This window comes from Rhinolophus sinicus, linkage group LG06 (genome assembly GCF_036562045.2).
Source record: "Rhinolophus sinicus isolate RSC01 linkage group LG06, ASM3656204v1, whole genome shotgun sequence".
Taxonomy (NCBI): domain Eukaryota; kingdom Metazoa; phylum Chordata; class Mammalia; order Chiroptera; family Rhinolophidae; genus Rhinolophus; species Rhinolophus sinicus.
Window position 1 is genome coordinate 442819 of NC_133756.1, and position 23079 is coordinate 465897.

Genomic DNA, 23079 nt, shown 5'->3' on the forward strand with positions numbered 1-23079 from the left:
CCTGCTGTCTGCTTCTCTGGCTGCCAACCAACTAACAAACCAACGCAGCCACAGCAGTTATATCAGTGGCTAATCGGCTAACTGGTTACAGCTGATGGCCATCTACTACCCGAGTCAGCACCTTTTCACGTGAGGCCAAGAGCCTGGAAACTGTTCTCTGGGACTCTGTCCCCACAGCTTCGATTGTGAAACAGGGAAACCAGACCTCATCTGGGAAACTCCCAGGACACAGACTTGAGGTTTCTTTCTTGTTTATCAAGCATCAGAGAATTTTGCCCCAAGGCTCAAACCAACCCAAGACCTCTTCCAGCCAGGCCTGCACCTTGGGCCACCAGGGTCTCTGAGCCTCGAACCCAGGTGAGGGGAAGGGGCAGCAGGGGGTTCTGGGTGCCTGGTGTATCATCCTGAAAGGAGATGTGATCTGTCCCACAGGCAGGAGGAAGTGGGAGGTGGGAAGTCACCTGGAGGTCAGGATGGGGGAGGCGGCATCAGCACAGGTCTTGGTCCTGGGCTGAGGGTGGGGTACTTACCTGGGAACTTGACAATCATCCCTGTGGGGCAGATGGAGTGGGGGAAGCAGCGGGCACAGGAGTTGATGGCTGTTGTGGCACAGAACATGCCAGCCCGGCACTCGCAGACACGGGAGGAGTTCCATGAACACGGCTTCTTCTCCACGAGGTCATCTAAGGGACATAGAGAAGGGTCACAGAGGACAGAGGGAGGACGAGGGAAGGGGTCCAGAGGACCCTCCCCCCAGGGACAATCCCACACGCGAGAGAGGATGCTGCTGTGGCTTTTAGCTGGGCAGGGCAGCCGGCATGCTCAGCCTTTCTTTCCAGAGTATTCTTTAGATGAGAACAAGAGGGCCGGTGGGGTCCCTGAGGCAGCCTCCACCTCTCAACCCACATCCCTGGAGATCACTAAAATGGTATTAAACATAAATTAATATCCCAGTTTTAAAATAGGCAAAAAAGAAGGGACATTAAATGAATATTTCTAAGTAAAAGAAGCCAATTTGAAATGGTTACATACTGTGATTCCAACTACATGACATTCTGGAAAAGACAAAACTATAGAGACAGTAAGAAGATCAACGGTTGCCAAGGTTCAGTGGGAAAGGGTGGGGGAGGATGAATGGACAGAGCAGAGGAATTTTAGGGCAGTGAAACTACTCTGTATGATACAGCAATAGTGGATCAATGACATTATACATTTGTCAAAAACCATAGAACGTACAATACCAAGAGTAAACCTTAAACTATGAACTTTAGTTAATAACGTACCAATACCAGTGCATCAACTATAACACTGTACCCCACTAATGCAAGATGCTGATAACAGGGGAACCAGGGGGACCAGGTGAAGGAGAGGGGGCATATGGGAACTCTCTGTATTTTCTGCTTAATTTTTCTATAAATCTAAAATTGTTCTTTTTTAAAAAGTCTATTAATTGTTTTTCTAGTGAGCCAAGGATTTAAGAAAATGTTTCTTCAGAGAAGATATATAAATGGCCAGAAAACGTATGTCCACACTAGCAATTGTACATGAATGTTCATAGCAGCATTATTCATAATAGCCAAAAAGTAGAAGTAACCCAAAGGCCCATCACAATACACAAAATGTGGTCTGTCCACACAATGCAGTATTATTCTGCCATAAAAAGGAATGACATCCTGACACACGCGACAACATGGATGAATCTTGAAGACATTATGCAAAGGAAAGGAAGCTGGACACTAAAAGCCACAGACTGCATGGTTCCATTTATATGAAACGCCCAAAGTAGGCAAGTTCATAGAGACAGAAATTCGTAGATGGGAGGAGGAAAGAATTTGGGAGGTAAGGAGTTTCTTTTTGGGGAAGTGGAAGTTCTGGAATTAGACAGTAGTGGTGGTTGTATATTGTGAATATAATAAAACCACTGCATTGTATACTTTAAAATGATGAGTTTTATCTCAATAGAAAAAGGTCACTGGTAATTAATTAATTAGTTAATTAATTAAAGCGAACATCCCTGGAAACCAACAAGGGGCCTCCTTGGTTAACCAGAACTGAAGACTTCCTGAAATATGGAAGGCAGATGGGCATGGGTGGAAGAAGGAGACCACAGCCCCAAATACGGCCAAGAGGATTATGCTGGGAGAGGCTCTGGAGTGGGTGCCTCTCCAGAGTGGGTGCATGGCAGGGGCCAGCCCTAGGGAATCTGATAGGGAGTGCAGCAGGAGCATCCAGATGGGGCAATGTCACCAGACTGCTCATCCACTTATGCCACGGAACTAGAAGCCAAGTATCTCCCCAAAGAGGCTCCTGGGTGAGGTGAGCTGGGCAGCGCTCTGGGGCTGGTCAACCTGGGAGGAAAGGACCCTAAGACCCAGATGACCAGCCACTGGCAGACCCTGCCTGGCACTCCACACCACCGGCTTACCAGCCATCGGAGCTGGGTTTCACAAGCCACATGAGTCATGAGACACAATGTACAGGACTAGAAGTCACCAAACACAGGGGAAAACCAGCACCAAGGAAAAAAGAGCCCCAAACTCAATGAGAACTAACGCTTGAGGAAGCAGATAGAAAACAGAACAAGTCTTTAGAATCAGTATAAGTACTATTCTCAAAGATGAAAACGGAAATTGCAGCTATAAAAAAAGAGTCCCTGGAGCATAATGCTGTGTTCACTGATTACTCTTTCACCTAGGCTCAAAAAGGACTACATTTCCCAGCCTCCCTTTGCAGTTGTGTTGAGGTCATTTGACTGGGTTCTGGCCAATAAGATGTGGGCAGCAGTGATAAAATTCCTCTCCCAAGCCTGGCCCTTGAAACCATCTCTGAGACTCTCAACTTTCTCTTGCTTGCCATAGCGACCCTGGTGTAGCCCCTAAGTCTCACCTGCACCCCAGAAGCTGTACTGAAGAGAGAATAAATCCTGAGAATTCTCAAAAATCTGGAGAGAAGCATTCTGAGGGTAGTGAGTCAACATCCCTGAAAAACTAAAGGAAAAACCCTCAGAATAACAGCCGCACATAATGTCACTGGCCTGGGCAGAGGTGGAAAAGACTGTCTGGACTTGTCCACTTCCGGGAAGCCGGGCCAAGTGGAGGAAATGAGCAGAATCCCCAGGAGTGGGATACACCCCTTTCTAAGCAGCAGGAGCAGTGATAAGGACTATCTGACAGAAGGGAAAGCAGATCCCTTTGAAAATCCCATGTCTGGCTGCATGCTGCCTCCACCCAGACCCGCAGACTCCTCCAGACTCCTCAAATGAGTTTCAAAAGGAACACTCAAGATTCTTTACGAAATTAAACGTAGAATTACCACATGATCAGCAATTCCACTGCTGAATATACACACAAAAGAATTGAAAGCAGCGACTTGAACAGACATTTGTACAACCATGTTCTCAGCAGCATTATTCACAATAGCTAAAAGGTGGGACAACCCAAGTGTCCATCGACATGAATGGACACACAAAATATGGTAGATCATGCAGTCAAATTCACAGAAAATAGAATGGTGGTGGCCAAAGGCTGGGGGATGGGGTTGGACGGATGGGGAGCTAATGTTTAATGGGAACAGAGTTTCAGTTGAGACAGATAAAAAAAAGTTGTGGAGCTGAATGATGGTGATGGGTGCCCCCAAATGTGAATGTACTTAATGCCACTGAACAGTACACTTAAAAATGGCTAACATGAGAAATTTTATGTTATGCATATTTTACTACAATTTTTTTTTAAATTTTTATTTATTTTAAGTGTGTTTTTCCAGGACCCATCAGCTCTAAGTCAAGTAATTGTTGCAATCTAGTTTTGGAGGGCACAGCTCACAGTGGCCCATGCGGGAATCGAACCAGCAACCTTGTTGTTAAGAGCACCGCGCTCTAACCAACTGAGCTAACTGGTCGCCCCACTACAATTTTTTAAAAGTAATACTCAGTCCTCAGCTGAAACTCTGAGCTGAGAAGACAAACTAGAGCCCAGTGAGATGGGGCAGGCATAAAGGGGAAATCACACCCCCTGTATCAGGGCATAAAGGTTAAGCCTGAGCAAGAAGGCAAGCTATTACAAGGCAACTCTGCAAACAAGCTATAGCAGGAAAGAAGCAAGGGAAGAAAGAGGGAAGGTAAACAAGAGAAAGATCTAAAAAAGATAGGACTATACAGTTTACAAAGACTAAGAACCCAGTCTAAAACAAATAGAAACAATCAAAGAGTGCTTCACACCCTAAAGGAACTTACTAAGAATGTAAGTTCAGTAAAGGAAGAACACAAAGAAGAGATGATTTTTTTTAAAGGATGAGATAAGAAGGAAGAGCTAAAAACAAACAAACAAAAAAACAAAAAACAAAAGAAAAAACTGAGATGTACAGCACCAACATTAGAAATCCGATCAATAAAATATCAACGTCCTGGGGGCGCTGGGGATACTGGGAGGCAAGAAGCAGGAGATTAAACAGAAAACTGAGTTAATGGCATAAAGAAAAGATTTTGAGAAAATACCAGTGAATGCAAAGTAAAAAAGACAAAGATGTTAATGCAGTTAAAGAAGTTGGTAGACAAGGATGAAAGATAATCAAACATAAGGATAACGTCAGTCCATAAAGTTCACATTGAAATATATGTATTTAACAGAGAGAAAAATCCATGTCAATTTCCCTGGAATGAAGAAAGAACTAGATCTGGAGATAGAAAAGACAAACCAGACACCAGGAAGAATTGTGTTTCCCAACAATTAATATGCCTTGTTTCCAAACAAGGCATATTCTGGAGACATTTTTGGTCCTTAAGGATAAAGCCAGAATTATTCTTGCAGTCTCCTACAAAGAGGAAAAAAGAAGGCTGATTGCAGACCCTGCCACAGCAACACCAATCACAAGACAACGCACCAGTGCTTACAAAGTTCTAGGGAAAACATGTCCCAGGAATAACATTATACCTGCCCAAGTTGTCATTCAAGTATAAAGGCAGTAAACCACTCTCCAACATGAAAAAAGTCAAGGAAGGTGCAAAGGTGAGTCCTTCCTGAAAAATCCACATGACTGAAATTAAGCAATAAATCTAAATGAGAAATTCAGGAATAGAGAAGCGGTGGTAAATGTACTCAAAGTGCACAATGAATAAATGTAAAGAGCAAAGTAAAGCTAACATGCCAAGGACTTAGGGTCGCAGAAAAGGCTATAAACATCATTGACTACGACAAAGTAAAACTATGTAAGCAATGAAAATCAGGAAGAAAACGGAGAGGCCGGTAAGCTTAATTACTTCATTTTTCATTACAGGGAGCCAATCTACTCTACACCGTCCCAACATTTTTAACAAGTAGAATATGACTTTAACACAAGAGTTATTGGTTCCTTAAATGATTCCTGACTGCTTATTGATTTTCATAACCTCTTTTCTTAACTTTAGAGGGTTTCTTTTTTTTTTAGGAAATACTGTCTCTTGTGATAGTTTAGTTTCTTCACTTTAGCTTCTTCCTGATACATTTCCATAACATTAAATGTAATCATTTTAATGCCATAAATAGTATGATGCCATCCTCTTAAAATTCCTTCTTTCTATGGTTGTATAGTCTAGCTACTAACCTATCCATTTTTTCTCTATATATAGATATACAGAGAAATGTCAGTCATCCAGTGATGGGGGAGGGACAGAGTTGGCTTTCTTCCTTACACTTCTGTATTGCTTGAATTTTTTTAATTTTTGATAGTGAACACATGTAACTTTCACTTAATAAAATGCAGTCATTGATTTTAAAAATTTAAAGCTATAGCAGCGAAATGCTGACATAAATAAAGAACGACAATACTAATATCCAACAAAAATGGAATTAAGGCAAACACACTATAAGGGACAAAGAACTATATTTCATGATGATAAAAAGTGCAACTCACCAAGAAAACATAATATTCATGAACATTATACCTAATAACGTAGCTTTGACATATATATATACAAAGCAAAACTAGAACACAATGAAAATCTGATAAAATACAAGTATAAAGGGAGCTAGATTTTTAATAGATCCATCTCAGAAATCAACCCCTGTGAGGTGACAAAAATAAGAATGTATATTATTTAAATAATACAATTAACAAACTTGATCTAATAGGTATATGTAGAATTGTGTATGCCACAAACAGAATACACATTTTTTTCAAAACACACTAAACGTGCTAAAAAATATGAATGTTTATTAAGCCAAGAAATCTCAACAAATTTTCCCACCCCATTTCCCAAAAAATCCACACAAAAGCAAAACAAACACCAGACAGCCCACAAACCACATTCATTACCCATCATAAGAAATTAACAACAAAAGCACTATTGAAAGAGTTCTCCTGGAAGCACAGTGGTCTCAGGGAAAAAACACAGCTCTTGATGTCAGACCATGAGCTCAAACTCCACTTGGGCCTCTTACCGGAGTTTTGTAACTTTGAAAAGTCCCTTAATCTCCCTAAGCCTCAGTTTCCTCACTGTAGAGCAGGGATAAGAAAAGAACCCAACCTTCCCCTGGTGGTTTTGGGAAGATTAAACTCAATAAATGTGAGTCCCTCTCTTGAGGAAACATAACTAAGTTTCTCCAAAAAGTATAGATGCAAAACATCATGGCCGATATCAGTTCACAAATCCGGGGGGTAAACTGAGGCACCAGGAGGTCCATTCAGAGTAGTCACCCAATCTTGAGGATCCCCACCATCCAGAGGACAAGTCTTACCTTCACAGCTCACACAGGCTACGCACCGGCACTCCTGGTCCAAGTAGTAGTCCTGCCCACACTGCTTCCTGCAGTCAGATGGGCCCTGCGGGCACAGCTGCTTCAGAGACAGCTCTGGAAAAAGAAGCAGAGAAGCTCCAGGCCAGGCCACATCAGCAAAGACCTCACCTCCCCACCCTCCACCTCTCATCTCTGAAGCCCTTCCCAGCAGCACCTCTAGACCCCCAAACGTGGCGGTGCAACTCTTGTGTTACAGTTGGAGGTACTGATGCCCAAGAGGACAGACCTCGGCAGGCAGGCGGAAGCAGCAGCACCCGTCAGGGAGAAGAGCTGGCCCTGGGAGTCCAGGCTGCCACATGCCAACTGCGTGGTTTTGGGCGAGTCACCATGACCTCCTGGGCACGATTCAGTTAATAATAGGATGAACCTCCTAGGCTTGTTGAAAGGATTAAAGGGATTGTGAAGATAAACACGTGTAAAGTCCTACAGCAGCCCTGGGACACAGCAAGCACTGGCTGAGCTCTGGTTGTTATCATTCCTGGCAGGTAGGAACTGGGGAGCCATAGTCCATAGACCATGAGGAGCCCAATCCAGCCTGACTGAGAGGCACACAAATCACCCCGCAGTCCCTGACTCCCAGTGTACAGGGATGGGAGATGCATGACTTTGAGACCAAATCCATGAGGCAAAAGGGTGGGGGTACTGGCTGTCCACAGGATGTTCATCTGCCCTGCTCCCTCTCTGTCTGATGTTCTAGCCAGGATGCTTCTCACAGCCTGCTTCCAGGACGAGCATGTGACCCAGGCAGGCCAATCAGAGTACATCTCCCTCATCACTGTGATTGGTTCATGGGCACATGACCCATGCCTGCCAACGAGCGTCATCTCTGAGAGTTTCACAAAAGCTACCAGGAAAGAGCCCCTCTTTTTACATTGGATTTGGATTTCAGGTTGAAAGGGCAGTTTAAGCCCAGAGCTGCCGGATCATGGCTGCTGTTGTTTGGGCAGGGCCCACCTGAGAAGGAGGCAACTCAGAGGCCACAGACGCAGAGAAATGGATTCCTGATGACATCATTCAAACCTGAATTGATGGTGCCATGGGCTTCTCTGTCATTGAGCCAATTATTTCTCTTTTGTCTTGTTTGGGCCTGAGTTAGGCTTCTGTTAGTTACAACCAAAAGAATCTAGACCAAGGATTCTCAACATTTCTTGTGCCCCTTAGTCATTTGGGGGAAACCTGTGGATACTGTTCAGAATCATGTTTTTAAGAGTATAAAATAAAATACATAGGATTACAAAGGAACCCAGCTATGTTGGAATACAGATATTAAAGCATTAAACAAAATAATTTAACAGTAATATGTGTTATTTTGGTAAACGCATTCAATAAGATCTAATAACTACCATACTTTAAAAGTAGTGATGAGGATAAAGAGTATTTCATGATACCTGCAGCAATTGTGATATAATTGTAATATAATATGAGACCATCTGATTTCTACTGATGGAGAAACTGCAAGGACTACTATTACCACTGTGCTTCTTTGCCTTAATTCATAATGGAAGGAATTCATAAAGGAAATTTTAGTTAGAGGCTAATGAAAATAAGTACACTCATTCAGGCACACCGACCCCCTGAAATCTACCCGTGGACCCTGGGGAGTCCATGAGCCTCTGCTCTAAAATCGTATGCAAGTTCCTCTCAAAAATATTAGCTTGATGGCTGATACCCTCTGGCTCAGAACACTTCAATAGCTGCTCCCCAGTGGTCTTAGAGGGATACATCTGATGCCATTACTCCTTGCCTAAAACTTTCAAAGGCTTCTTGTGACTGATAGAGGCCTAGGTCCTTACCATGGCTAATGAGGTATCCCCCTTGCTCTCTGATCTCTAACCATACGAGGGCTCCCTGTTCCCCAAAAGACCATGCTCCCTTCTGCCCCCAGGGCCTTTGCACAAGCTGGGCCTCTGCCAGGAATGCTCCTTTCCCTTTCCCCCCAGTAAACTCCCACTTGGCCTTCACATCCCAGTGGAGACATCACTTCCTCAGCAACTTGATCAGGACCACTGTCATAAACCGTCAGAGACCTATGTACCTCGCTCTCCTGTTGTAATTGCACAATTATTTGTGGGATAAATTGTCTGAGTGTCTGAATTCCCCCTGTGAATGTCAGCTCTTCCAGGATGGATCTTTCCGTTTCTGCTCACCGTATCACTGGACCTGGCACATATTTGATCAATACATGTTCTGCCAACCTAATCAATAGAGTTCTCAGCCTGGCACTGCCAGGCCGCACTCTGTCTCCAGACTCCTGGTCTGGTATTGTTGTGTATCACTCACTGCATACACTCTATGCTTCAGTCAACCTGGGCACATTGGTCTTTCCTCTGATACCCCTCATGTATCCTGGAATGCTGTTATGGGTTGAATTATGTCACCCTCAAAAATATATGCTGAAGTCCTAACTCCTAGTATCTCAGAATGTGATTTTATTTGGAGATAGGGTCCTTACAGAGGTACTCAAGTTAAAATGAGGTCATTAGGGTGGGCTCTTATCCAATATAACTGGTGTCTTTATAAAAAAGGGGAAATTTGGACACAGAGACCAACATGCATGCAGGGATATGGCCTCGTGAAGATTGCAGTCAGGCGGCCACAAGCCAAGGAACTACCAGAAGGTAGGAGAGAGGCCAGAACCTTCCCTAGAGCCTTCAGAGGGAGCATGACCCTGCCAACGCATTGGTCTGGGACTTCTAGCCTCTGTAACTAAGAGACGATTAATTTCTGTAGCTTAAGACACTCAGTGTGTGGTACTTTGTTAATGGCAACCCTAGGAAACTAATACACATGTTCTTTGCCCAGACTGAAATGCTCCTCTATCTCCATGTGTACCCGCTGGGAGACCTTCGCATCCAGCCAAGTCAGCCTTATGGAACTTTCCTGATCATCGGACGCCATCCAGATCCCCTTTCTGGGCCCCTTTAAAATTGCCTCTCAGTGCCAGGGGCTGCCCTGGGCTGGACCTCAGAAACCCTCTTCTTCAGAAAATACATTCAAGGGCTCAGTGTGACAATTTGGTAGCGGGATTGTTTTTTCACTTAACTCGGTTACTGAGCACCACTTTTATGCCAGAACTACTCCCATCGAGTTTACAGCAGCTTGGGGAACAGAGACAAGCAAGTCAAAGAAATTAGCGGGCAGCCAGTTGGCTCGGTGGTTAGAGAGAGGTGTTCATCACACCAAGGTCGCCGGTTCAATTCCCACATGGGCCAGTGAGCTGCGCCCTCCACAACTAGATTGAAACAACGACTTGACGTGGAGCTGATGGGTCCTGGAAAAACACATTGTTCCCCAATATTCCCCAATAAAAATAAAAATTAAAAAAAGAAAGAAATTTGCAAGTTGGTTCCCAATGTGGGTACAAACTGAAGAAAATAAAGCAGCTACGAGTAGGAAAGTCCACACGGAACGGAGAGAAGAGCTCTAGGGAGTGTGGGCTGGTGGCCTCACTGAGTCCCAGGGGACTGAAGGCGGTGGCAGCGGCCCAGAGAGCTGGGGGAGAGCATTCCAGGCAGAGGGCGCTGCTAGTGCAAAGGCCGCGAGGGGGGATGAAGCATGGCTTGTGCAAAGAACAGAAAGGCCACGGGGGCTGGGGCAGAGGGAGCAGAAGAATTATGAGTGTTTATTTTCTCTTTTCTTCTTTCCCATTTTCCACAGAGATCTCGTTCCCTGAGTATCACTTTCCTAATCAGAAACCTTAAGAAAGGTTTCCGAGTTGTGGTGGGGCTCTTAGAACTGGTTCCCAAGTGTCCCTCTGCCGTGCCCTGCCTCTGGCCATACTCTACTTCCAGTCTCTGGTCAGCGCCTTATCCACTCCAGATGTTCTCAAGTTTGTCCTAACATTCCTGTCACTGCCTCTCACCTCTGGCTCCGCATCGGGGCGGGCAGGCCACCCAGTCACAGCTGCTTTGGCCCAGAAACTCCCCTCACGGAGCCTGAGACCCAGGCCCTCCATCTTCCCCTCCCCCGCTCCCCGTCACGCCCAGTGCCCGGCCTTGGCACATTCTGTGCCCTCTAACCAGAGCAAACCCCCGCTCCACCTTGGCCTAGGACACTCCTGCTCATCCTTAGGACTCCTTTAGATGCCAACAGCTCAAGAAAACCCCCCCTGAATGCTCCAACTAGGTTAGGCCCCCCAGGAATATGTCCCCACGGCTCCCAGCAGCACCGCCCCAGGTTCTAATAGCCTGTTGCAGCAGACACATATGTTGAAGGGCTTCCCAGGCCCCAGGCTGCCCTTCTTGATGAACTCTCCCACCCGCTTCCCCAGCAGTAGTCCAGGACAGTCCTGGCCTTGGGGAACCAGAGCAGAGGTGGACATTGGGACTTATTTGAGCCATCAGAGGCTTTCTTTTCGGCTTTGGAATTGGGGCTGAAACATGTCTGTCAAGTGTCCCTCCTGTTGCCTGAAGGAGAACCACAGCCTGGGGAGGGAGTCAACTTGGCCAAGGGCAGGCAGGCAGGGAAGGCCACCTCCTCTTCCTCCCTCCTGCTTACAGCCCTTGGAGAAACCCTCAGCTCCTGGGAGTACATGGGACACTCCCACCTGGCCCCAAACAAACCATGGTCTCCGCCTGACACCAGGCCTGGGTAGGCCTTGCACATCTGCAGGGAGATCCCTTCCTATGGGGAGTGAAAGAGGGTATCCAGGAAGCAGGGTGCAGAATAATGAGGGGTTTGTAGACCCCCGTGGGCTCTTGCCTGATATGCTCTGTGGCCGCCAAAAGACAATGCCTTGGGGGTCAATACAAATAAGACTAAAGCGGGGCCGGGCGATGGCTCAGGTGGTTAAAGCTCCATGCTCCTAACTCCGAAGGCTGCCGGTTCGATTCCCACATGGGCAAGTGGGCTCTCAACCATAAGGTTGCCGGTTCAACTCCTTGAGTCCCGCAAGGGATGGTGGGCTCCGCCCCCTGCAACTAACATTGAACACGGCACCTTGAGCTGAGCTGCCTCCCAGATGGCTCATTTGGTTGGAGTGCATCCTCTCAACCACAACGTTGCCAGTTCGACTCCCGCAGGGGATGGTGGGCTGCGCCCCTGCAACTAGAAAACGACAACTGGACCTGGAGCTGAGCCGCGCCCTCCACAACTAAGACTAAAAGGACAACAATTTGAAGCTAAATGGCACCCTCCACCACTGAGATTGAAAGGACAACAACTTGAGTTGGAAAAAAGGCCTGGAAGTACACACTGTTCCCCAATAAAGTCCTGTTCCCCTTCCCCAATTAAAAAAAAAAAGAAAAAAAAAAAAAAGAGCGTGGCCCTCTAAAATAAATAAATAAATGAATAAATAAATAAGACTAAAACATTTGGGGTTTCAAGTTAGCCGGCCACGTTCAAACCCCCCCTGCCCCCACCCTGAGCCACTTACTAGCACGTGACCATGGACAAATCCCTGAACCCTGGCATGTTCAAGTTTCCTCTCTGGGTTTGCCATCTGGGTTCAGGCAGCTGATGTGTAGGGAAAGGGCTCAGCACCTCAGCACCGTGGCTGACAGGAAGCATGCTCCATCACTGGTAATTGTTACAGAACAGTGAGCGAGCTTCCTGTCACTGAGGGTATGTAAGCAGAGGACCGAGGATCAGCTGTCAACGATGCTAGAAAGGGCCCTACCAGCCTGGGTGAGAGGAGGGATTCAAGACATCTAAACTCAGTCTCAAAGGTCTTCCCGTTTCCTTCCTCCACCAACCCGCCCCCGTGTAAAGCCTGCCAAACAGCTGAGCACTGATGGTAGCGGGCGGGCAAAATGTCAGAAATTTCCCCAAGAAACCGAGGAAGGGGTTTTTGTGGGTTTTTCGTTTTTCCTTTCTTGCCTGCCCAGAAGCACAAGGTCAATAAAACTCCACCAAAATGCCCCGCCCACCACAGCAGCATGAGATGCTTAGCTAACCCTAGTCACCGGGCCTTGGGGAAGGCACATGGTGGGAAGGGAGCCCCCTCTTCCCAGTCATAGCATCTAAGTGGGGGAGGCTGCCACCAGGATGTCTGTCTCTCAAGACCTCACCAAGCTGGGATCCAGGGGGCTGGTGAATGAGGAAGAAAGTGTCTGTCTTTCTCCCTGCAGCTGGGACTGTGGGTCTTATGGAAAGTCACATGAGGGCCCCTGCACTCCAGAGCCCTGACTGCACTTGGCCTGGAGAGAAACAGTGTGCCACCAGCCACACAGCACTGGGCGGATGTGGGAAGGCTTTATGGAGGAAGGAGTGTTAGGACTGCAGCAGGTGGGGATGGTGGCAGAGGGTGTCCCAGGTGCCAACAGGCATGTACAAAGGCCCAGAGATTTGAAAGCACACAGTAGGTTCAGAGGACACCAAGCACAGCAGTTCCTGCAGAAAGACCAAGGAAGGAAAAGCTGCAAAGGTGACAAGTGACCTCACTATTAGAAGGAGGAATAAAAAATTGTTGGATGGATGGGTGGAAGTATAGATGAAAAGGGGGATTGGAGAGTGGTGGGTAGATAGATGGGGATGGATGGGAAGACAGATGGGAGAGGGTTGGGTGGGGGAAAGGTGCTATGGACTAAACTGTGTCCCCCACAAATTCATGTGTTGAAGCCCTAGCCCTCAATGTGACTGTGTTTGGAGACAGGGCTTTTAGGAAGTAATTAAGGTTAAATGAGGTCATAAGAGTGGAGCCCTGATCTGACAGTGTTGGCGGCCTTATAAGAAGAGGAAGAGAAATCTCTCTCTCTCTCTCTCTCTCTCTCTCTCTCTCTCTCTCTCCCTCCCCCTCTCTCCCTCTGTCCCTCCCTCCCTCCCCCCTTCTTCCCTCCCTCCCTCTCTCTCCCCCCCATGAGAAGGTGCCTGTCTGAAAGCCAGAAAGAGATTTCTCACCAGAAACCAACCCTGCCAGCACCTTGATCTTGAATTTGTAGCCTCCAGAACTGTGAGAAAATAAATGTCTGTGGTTTAAGCTGCCCAGTCTGAGGTATTTTGCTATGGCAGCCTGAGCCACTGAGACACATGGATAGATGGATGGGGGACGGGTGACTGAAAGAACAGGAAAGGGAATGGGCGGGGGAGGAGGGGGGCCTGAGGAGATGGGAGGAGGGCGGGCAGATGAGTCAGTGACTGGGTGAAAGGATAGGCAGGTGAACAGGCAGGTACATAGGTGGGTGTTGCTGGCCAGTTAGGCCTTGAAGCCCCAAGCATCAAAATAAGCACAGGGACCCACCTGATGTATAATTCAGAATCAACACTCAGCCCCAAAACAAAGGCGAGAAAGTCCAGTAAAGTTCTAGTTTTTTCCCTATAATGACTACTGAATGAATAACTAATGAATCATTTTTAGGAATAGAAAATATCAAATTCTTTCCCCAAATGTTTCTCTCGGTCCTTTGGTGGCCCGATCATGGTCTCACTCAGGCCGCAGAATGAAGCAGAGGCCACAGTTCTAAGAATAGACTGACTGGGGCTCCTGCGCAGCTCCAGCTGCATACCCTTAGTAATCCTGTGTATCATAGCCTGTCACCACCCTCCAGACAGCAATGCTGGGAGCCTCAGAGGATCATAGGTGGGTACCCTCCCTATCGTGAAGACGCCCGCCCACTTCCCGTGGCCTTCTGTCCTCAAAGCACGAGGCAGATGTGATGAACAGGTCACATCCAGTCCTCACACCCTCCATGGGCCTAACTAACATCTTTCCTCCCCCATCAGTCTTTGTTCCCGGACGTTAGAGACCAGAGTTCAGCTTTATCTCAGGCCCCACCCAGGCAAGGCCACTGGACGCACCTCTGGACTTTGGATGATAGCCACAGAGGATGGCAATGCCCTGTGCCCCTCTTTACTTGCTCACCTCCTCCAGCCTGAGCATCACTGCACAGTGGGAAGAACAAGGCACACCGCTGTTCTGGAAGGACTTCCTGGTAACCTAGTCAGAGCCAATCACTGTGCAGGGGGTGGGTGACACTTCCCGGAAGCCAGCTCCACCTAGTAAGACTGGTCCCCGAGAGAGCTACAGTCCAGGCAGCCCGGGAACAAACACATATTCTGGGCTGGAGAAGATGAGGACTGCAAAGGGTGTCCAGGCCCAGAAATGAGGGGCAGTCAGGAGTGTCGATAGCCCAGGCTCTGGGGTCACAGAACCCTGAACTCCTGCCTCAGCCAGTTCTGCCGTTTCCCAGCTCTGTGACCTTGGGCACGTTACTTAACCTTGTAGCATCCCAATAGCCTCATCAGCAAAATGGGGATAATAAAGGATAATTGTGAGGCTCTGATGAGACGATGACACGCACGTGAAGGTACATAGTACGTGTTCAATAAAGGGCAGCTATTGATTAAAATCAAAAGGTCACAGAGGGATGGCCTTCATAACCTATAGTCAACATGATAATGATGATATTGGCTCCCATCTTTCCCACTCCCCAATCCCCCCTTATTCCCAGCCCCAGCACCCGACTCACCTGTGGGGCAGCGGTGATAGCACTTCCCAGCAGCCTTGTCATAGTAGCAGCCAGGGTCTCCAGGACTGGCATCCCTGGGGGCTCGACCCTGGAGAGTGGGACAAATTGGTGAGGGTGAGTGGGTCCCAGACACCCATCCTCCCTCCAGCCCCTGAGGTCCCATGAGGCCGGGTCCCCACTCACTGTCAAGACCGGGTCTGAGAACAAGCCTCATTTTACAGAAGAGAAATCAGGACGAAACTCCTGAGTTCACATCTCCCTCAAACCCGCTCCAGCCCCCCATAACTCAGGCAAAAACCTTGGAGACCCTTGTCCTGCTCACATGCAACCCATCAGCAAGTTCTCCCAGCCTCTCTGGACCAGTATTTCCAACTCCTGTGCCTGGTCCCAGCCCCATCCTCTCTCCCATGGATTAATCCAGTTGCCTCCTACTTGGCCTCTGGCATAGGCCCGTAATACCAATTTGTACTAAACGTGTTTGCTAGGATTCAGTTTGGTACATGGTGTGAAGCAGGGTCAAGACTCACTTTCTTCAGAAATGTGCATTTTTAACAGCTCACCCATATGTTTCCAGGGCTCTTGGAAAGTTAAGCCTGTCTGTTACGGAGGGTTCAAGAGAGGAAAGGCTCTGCTGAGAACCTCAGGGAGGAGTGTTTGTCCTTCCTGGTCCATGAAAGGTGAGCATGAAGTAGGTTTCTGGGCAGACTTATGACAGGGAGCCCCAGGGAAGGGAGGGTGGGAGGGAGGGGAGGAGAGACGGAAGGAAGCAGCAATATCCCACTTCTATATCTCAGCCTCTGAGATGGTGGCCACTTATGGGATGAATGGGGAGGGTCTTGGTTTGGGGGGCGGGGAGCAGAACCCATTTACTGCCCGAGGGGAGAGGCCTGGCTGACCCAAGGGGCTTCTCTACTCTTCTCTCCACTCAAGGGAACAGTAAAAATTAATAAAATTTTCTGCTATGCTCAGAGAGCAGCCAGGAGGCCAGTGTAGCTGAAAGGGAGATACTTGGAGTGTGGATTACATTCTTCTTTTTATCTTTTTTGCACATCTGAAGCGTCACCACATAAATTTGAGATAATAAGTATAGCCTGACGTCTGCACACCACCAGTCACATGGCATGGTCTTCACCCACATATACCCGGCCCCCTCCCTCCCCGAAGGAGCTCATTGTTCTCAAGTAAACCAGGGGTCTCCTGGGGGCCTCTCCAGGGGCAGAGGTCTGCTGGGACAATCCAAGGTTCTCCCTGACCCACAGCATCTCACCAAGTGAGCTCGGAAGCCTACTAGTGGGGTGGGCTGAGGGTGTAATGGTTCGGCCCTATTGGGCCTGCTGAGTGTGGGGAAAATTCTGGGTCCCTGGTCTGGGTTTTCCCCTCCTGGCCTGCCTGCTCACCTCACTGATAGCTATGGACTCCCCAACGCCTGGGGGACAGACGAGGGGTGCTTGGCTGCTTACCCTTCACCTTCTGACCCCACACCCTAGGTCAATGGAGGGGTAGAGAGTGCAGAGAAAAAGAGGGAACCCACGGTACTGTGTATCACTCTCCCTTGTCACACATCTCCTCCTTATGCCACCCCCAGCTCTTTGGGGCCAGATCACCACCCCGTTTATAGGTAGACGGTCTACTGATGTTGAATGTCTGAATTTGATAACTTGTTTATGTCAGATATCCTTGTAGAAGAAACATGCTGAAATATTTAGGGGTTAACGATCAAAACGTCTGCAACTAACTTGCAAATGGCAGAGAAAAAGAAAATAGTAATAATAATAATAATAATAAGTGTATACATAGAGATATAAATAAAGCTATTGTACAAAACAACATGTGTACTAAATAACTGTCTCAGGAAGGAGACAGCGGCTTAAAACTAAATATGTGTAAGTCCAAGGTTTGCCACCAGAGGGCGCTGTGTTCTTGCTGTCCGGAGGGGCGGTGGATTCTCGGTCAGGATGTCCAGCTGTAGCCCATCAGAGCCCCACGAAGGAAGGGGAGAGGACTGGAGTCCTCCGTCCCCATGTGGGGCTTATGGGGTAAAGGGATAGCCCCCATAATCCTGTAGACCCCAGCTCTCCCAGCTATTCCCACAGATGTAGATGGGGTGCAGGTCTGGGCCCATCTCAGCTCCATCTCCCAACATCCACCCCAGATGCCCCTGGGCCGCTGGGGCATAGCTGGCCTTCTTTGGCAGAGACAGTAGGGAATGTTTTGTGTGGGTTTTTTTTGGTTTTTTTTTTACCTATGATGTCATCGTTTTACAAGCCCAGGAAATGGGGTCAATGCAATCAATGCACACATGTTGTAGAAGTAACAACAGCGGTTATTGAACCCACAGCCTGTGAGACCCTATTCCCATGGAAATTGAAAAGTGAAAGACCTGTCCAAGATCACACCTTGTGGCAGGGTCAGGATCTGAGTCCAGGTCAACTGACTCTTGACCGTTATAAGAGTGCATTAAGCACTGTCATGCAGGGTGTCACGCAGGGTCTCTGGTCCCGCTCCCCACATAAGAACGCAGGATATGGTGAGGCCAAAAAGGAACACCCACGGAGCCATAAATAGGGGAGTCATACCATTATATTCTCGCTGGCGGCTGGGTTGGAGACACAGGAAGCAGGAGCCACACAATCCGCAACCCACTGTCCGCTATTCTGCCAACCAACCTCACTTGCCAACTGCAATCCACTGTGCTAACTGCAATCTGTGCCTCTCTGCAATCCACACTTGCTAGCTTTGCCACAGCCGTTATTCCAGTGGCTATGGCTAACTGGTAACAGCTGATGGCCATCCGATCACAGTTGATGGCCATTTACTACTCGAGCCAGCACCTTTCCACATGAGGCCGAGAGCCTGGAAACTGCACTCCTGGCTCTGTCCCCAAAAGCACCTACTGTGTGCCAGAGAGCTGAATGGGCCCCAGAACGCCCTCCAGGAGCTGTCACTCCAGTGGGGGAGACAACCCCACCTTCCCAGGGTATCCTTAGCCCATAAGTAGAAAGAAGGGGCATCTGGGGACCTGAGCTTCACCCTTGCAACACTGCCTGTGGCCCCCAAAAGCTAGCTGTCTCATGGCCCAGGCACAGCCCTCACCCCTGGCCCATGCACCGCTTTCCCTTTGCCATCTCTCCCACTTTTCCCACTGCCTTCCTCTTGCCCCCCTCTACCCATTCACACAGGCCCTTCACCCACCACAGCTCCTGGCAGAGAAGGTAGCCCCAGGGCATCTGACCTCCTGAATTTTGAAGGTCCTACCAATTCCCACTGGCCATAGACCCAGGGCCTGGACAGTCCATCAGCTCCTGCTACTGCTGGGGAAGGGGAGACACAGCTGTGCTGTGCTCTGGCCATGGCCTGGGAGGGAAGAGGGGAGTCAGGGGAGACTAGGAAGGGGAAGTCCCAGGACTGGAAGGGGGGCTTTTGGGTGGGGTTCCCCCTGTAGGGTTTGAAGCAGAGCAAGGTGTCTACAGCGTGATGAGCTGTGCAACCAAAAGTCTGTGGCCCAACCTCAGTGGCATGAATCTATAAAGAGAGAGTGACCTGAAACCTTCCCATTTCTAGGTCTCTCTGTTTTCAGGTTGGTTTGGTTTTCCCTGTAAAACCTGGTAAATTTCACTTTCAAAATGCCCCACCTGGTGTCAGCGGCGTAGCGGACAGGAGCTGGGCCACACCTGTAGGAGCTGGGAGTCTGGAGCTGGGGCATGAGGGGAAGGATGGGGGTGGAAGAGTCAGATCAAATACCCAAAGGGACCAGAGCTGGGCAGAGCTAGGAGGTACACCCCAACTCTACCCTGGGGGTTCCCCACCTCTATTACTCAGGGTGAAGTGCCTAGGCCAGAGGCACTGTCACCACTTGGGAACTTCCTCAAAATGCAGAATCCCAGGCCCACCCTCGACCTAGTCTCTATTCCATTTTACAGATGGGGAAACTGAGGCACATAGCGGTTAAGAAACCTGCCTAAAGTCACACCGCTAGGCAGTGTTAGAGCCGGGATTTGGCCTGAGCCGTTTTGCACAGGCTCTTACCCTCAGGCCTCTGTGACACTAGTCCTGTCTGCCTAACCTCCAGTTCTACCCTCAAACCCACCAGCTCTTCGTCACCTCCCCACCATCTGGACTTGACAATGGTCGTCCAAGTGTCTCCTCACATCCACGCCATTCCATCCCCTGTTCCCCACTCATAGTACAGCTGCCAGAGGGATCTTTTCAAAACAGACCTGGTCTCCTCCCCAGCACCCTATTGAAGACGCTCAGATGGCTTCAACCCAGCTATGGATAAAGCTCAAAGTCCTGACAGTGGCACAAGAGGCCCTGGCCTGCTGGCTGGGCTCATCTGGCCTGTGCATCCTCTGGCACCTTCTCTCCCACTGGCCTTCCCCCCATCCCCTCTTGCACCCACTTCCTCCCTCCCTCCAGCATCCTTGTACATGCTGTCCTCCGAGCCCCATTCCCCTCGTACAGTACACCCCACTCTTGCATGCCACTTCCTTAGAGACCCCGTCCCTGAAAACCCCCACCAGCTCAGGTCTCATTGGGCTAAAATCAAGGTGTGGGTAACGTGGGGTACCTGCTGGAGAATCCATTTCCTTGTGGTTAAGACTGAGGTCCCCTCTTTGCTGACTGTCAACTGAGGCCATTCCCAGCTTCTCGAGGCTGCACCATTGCTTGGTGCGTGGCCTTTTGCCTCCATCTGCCAAGCCTGCACCAGTGGGTCGAGTCCTGTCACAGCTCTCTCTTCTTCCATATCATCTTTCTCTAATGCAGCCACGAAAGGTTTTCCACTTTTAAGGACTCCATAAGGACAGTCCAGCCTAATCTCCCCGTCTCAAGTACCCTTAATCGCATCTACAAAGAACCCTTTTCCATGTAACGTGACATATTCACAGGTTCCAGGGATTAGGATGTGGATATTTTAAGGGGACATTATTCTGCTAATCACAGCCGAGCTCTTAAGTAACCACTAGGCTGGGTTCTGTCATCTAGTCCTAGGCGGGTCTGAACCCTGCTTTCCACCCCAAGGGCTCATCTGAGCTCCAGACCAAGAGACGCCCTAAAATTGGAGTCATCTTCTGACCTTAAACACACCCTCAGGCACACAGTCTGTTCCTGCCTGCACACAGGTGGCCTCCCTCACGGCTGTCACACCTGTGTGCAGGAGCCAGGTCAAGCTTACCCCCAGTTCCCACCTTTGGCCTCCAGGGAGCTGAGGGGGACTATTCATGGCTCCCTGTAGCTGGAAATAAAACCCAGAGACAATAGACACAAAAACAGCCATAGAAGATGGAGCCTGGAACCCCTGGCAGGAAGAAGCCCCAACAACAGGTGAGCACCTTCTTGGAGATGGAATTTACAAGAAAAGCAGCCATTCTCACTGCGAATCTGCCATGTGGGAGGGAAGAAGGAAATGAGCAGGAGTCTGTGCTCAGCAGAATGGGGCCCCTCCAAAGATGACCCCATCCTCATCCCTAGGACCTATACCTGGGTCACCTTACATGACAAAGGGGAATTAAGGTTGCTAATCGCTGTCCTTGAGATGGGGAGCTGATCCTGGATTATTTGGGGTGGTCCCCATGTCATCACAAAAGTCCTTAAAAGTGCAAGAAAGAGATAGAAGAGTCAGAGAGTCAGAGAAAGACATGTGACGATGACAGAAGCAGCTGGCATAAAGATAGAGGAAGGGGTCACGAGCTAAGGAAGGCAGATGGCCCCTAGCGGCTGGAAAGGGAGGGAATGGATTTTCCCCCCAGAGCCTCCAGAGAGGAACACAGCCCTGGCCACACCTTGACTCTAGCCTAGTGACAAGCATTTGGGACTTATGAACGGAAAGATTGTAATTTGTGTTGTTTTAAGCTACTGAGTGTGTGCTAATGACAGCCACACCAGGCAACTAAAACAGGGCCACACCTGAGAGGACAAAGAATAAACCCAAGTCCCCCCCATCACCATGTACTCACTGGAGGTCCAGCAGGACCCAGGCACTGGACCCGTCGCTGGCGGCGGCACAGAGGCCGACTCTAGACAGTTCCGTTTGGTGCTGTCTTCTCCCAGAACAGACACACAGGAGACACTAAATAGCGATCCACAGAATGGACACAGGAAGGGAACCTCAACGATGAGATCAGAAAAACCCACGAATCACTAACACCAAGCAGAATAATGTGTCATGAGAGACGCAGAGACAAAGAACTTGGGGGATTCGTGATGGATTCCTGCGGGAACAGGTCCATTGATTCTTGCAGGATGGGTAAGATCTCAACAGGAGAAAGTGAGGGGAGAGCATCCAGACAGCAGGCACCACAGAAGCCAGGGGCAGAGGCAGGAAAGAACTGAGCTGCCGGGTCACTCAGTAGTCAGATGGGCTGGACAGTGGGTGCAGAAGAAGATGGGCCCAGGACTCAGGGCCAGACCGTCTGCCCTTAATTGTCATTTCCCACATAGTGGTCCTTCAAATGCTGGTTCTAAGGGACACCGTCAGGCGACAAGCAAAATACAAAGAATCACCATCTAAAATGAAAACCATCTGAGAGGTTTTCATTTTAAATCGTAGGACCTCCCAGGTCCTTATATGTGTTTCCTTGCCCTCTGTCTGATTCTCTGAGGAAGGGTTGGGAGGCAGACAGACAAAAAGTCTCCCAAACTTATTTGGCCATAGAACCCTTTCTTCATGGAACTGCTACTTCCTGGAAGTGACTTTGGAAAATGTTGCCCTTGCGATGGGAAACCACAAATGGCTGTAGAGCATTAATAAAACAGGGGCTGGGTGGGATGGAGGCACATAAGTCGGCATCACCAAGGTCTGGCCTTGAGTCCAAACCCTGCAACTACTTACTCCCCACTTCCCACTGATGCCCTTCCAGCCCTAGAGAAGCCCTGGGGCGGCTTTGTGAGCCAGTTGTTCAGATTACAGTCTTCATGAAAGTTCTAGGGCTGCATCAAGTGCCTGAGCCTGGGTGCCTCCTCCCTCACCGACCCAGGTGGAGGTGAGGACAGGCCCATGTCTGTGGGCTCCTACGGGCCTGAGACAGTTCTCCACACGACTGGTTACACTGTCCTGTGTCCCTCTTCCCACGCTTCTGCCCTGGAAGAAAACCCCTGTAAGTGGTTCACCTTCATCCTGTACCCATAATGCCTAGCAGACAAGTACTTAACAGCTTACGTTTACACAGCACTTGCTATGTGCCAAGAGCTGTTCTCAGCACTTTTCACATATTAACCCGTAAAATCTTTCCCATAGCCCTACAAAGAAACGACTGTTATTACCCCCATTCTGTGGATGGGGACACCAAGGCACAGAGAAGTGACTTAGCGTGCCTGAGAACACCAGTGTCAGAAGAGGGTCTAAACTTGGCAAGATGACCGAAAAGCCCATACCCTTGACCATCATGCTCTACTTTCCCCCCACACAAGACTTGACAGAGGCAGCGGGCCAGATTAAGCAAGATGAAATGTGTGGTAGACTAAAGGCGCCAAAGATGTCCAGTTCTTAGCCCTGAACTTGTGACTACGTTCCCTTACATGGCAAAAGAGGCTGTACGGATGTGACTCAGTTTAGGATTTTGAGATGAGATTATTCTGGATGATCTGTGTGGGCCCCAGCGTAATCACAGGGGGCCTTAGAAGAGGGGGGCAGGCGGGGCAGTGTCAGAAAAGATATGACAACGGAAACGATGGTCAGCGTGGTTGCGGGGCCCTGGACAAGGAATGCAGGCAGCCTCCAGAAGCCTGAAAAGGCAGGAAACGTATTTCTCCTAAAACATCCAGAAGGAATGCAACCCTGTTGACCTATTTTAAACTTCTGATCTCTAGAACTATAAGATAATAAATTTGTGTTATCCTAAGCCACCAAATTTGTGATACTTTGTTACAGCAACAAGAGAAAACTAACAGGATAAACGGAAGATGCT

The 23079-nt window shown here is 48.8% G+C and overlaps 1 protein-coding gene across 3 annotated transcripts in view; it reads right to left on the reverse strand.

The window, feature by feature from the left end:
* The window catches only part of TNFRSF8 (TNF receptor superfamily member 8), a 64701-nt gene that overhangs the window by 36171 nt on the left and 5451 nt on the right, over positions 1-23079 (reverse strand). Inside the window, exons 2-4 of one of the 3 annotated variants that reach the window (XM_019756324.2) lie at positions 15176-15263; positions 6711-6824; positions 531-683 (exon numbers count right to left, since the gene is read on the reverse strand). In XM_019756324.2, coding sequence (XP_019611883.2) covers positions 531-683; positions 6711-6824; positions 15176-15263 — 355 coding nt within the window. Of the gene's footprint in view, positions 1-530; positions 684-6710; positions 6825-12144; positions 12260-14568; positions 14613-15175; positions 15264-23079 lie in introns of those variants that run through there. The other 2 variants (XM_019756325.2, XM_074334037.1) reach the window with 2 other exon arrangements.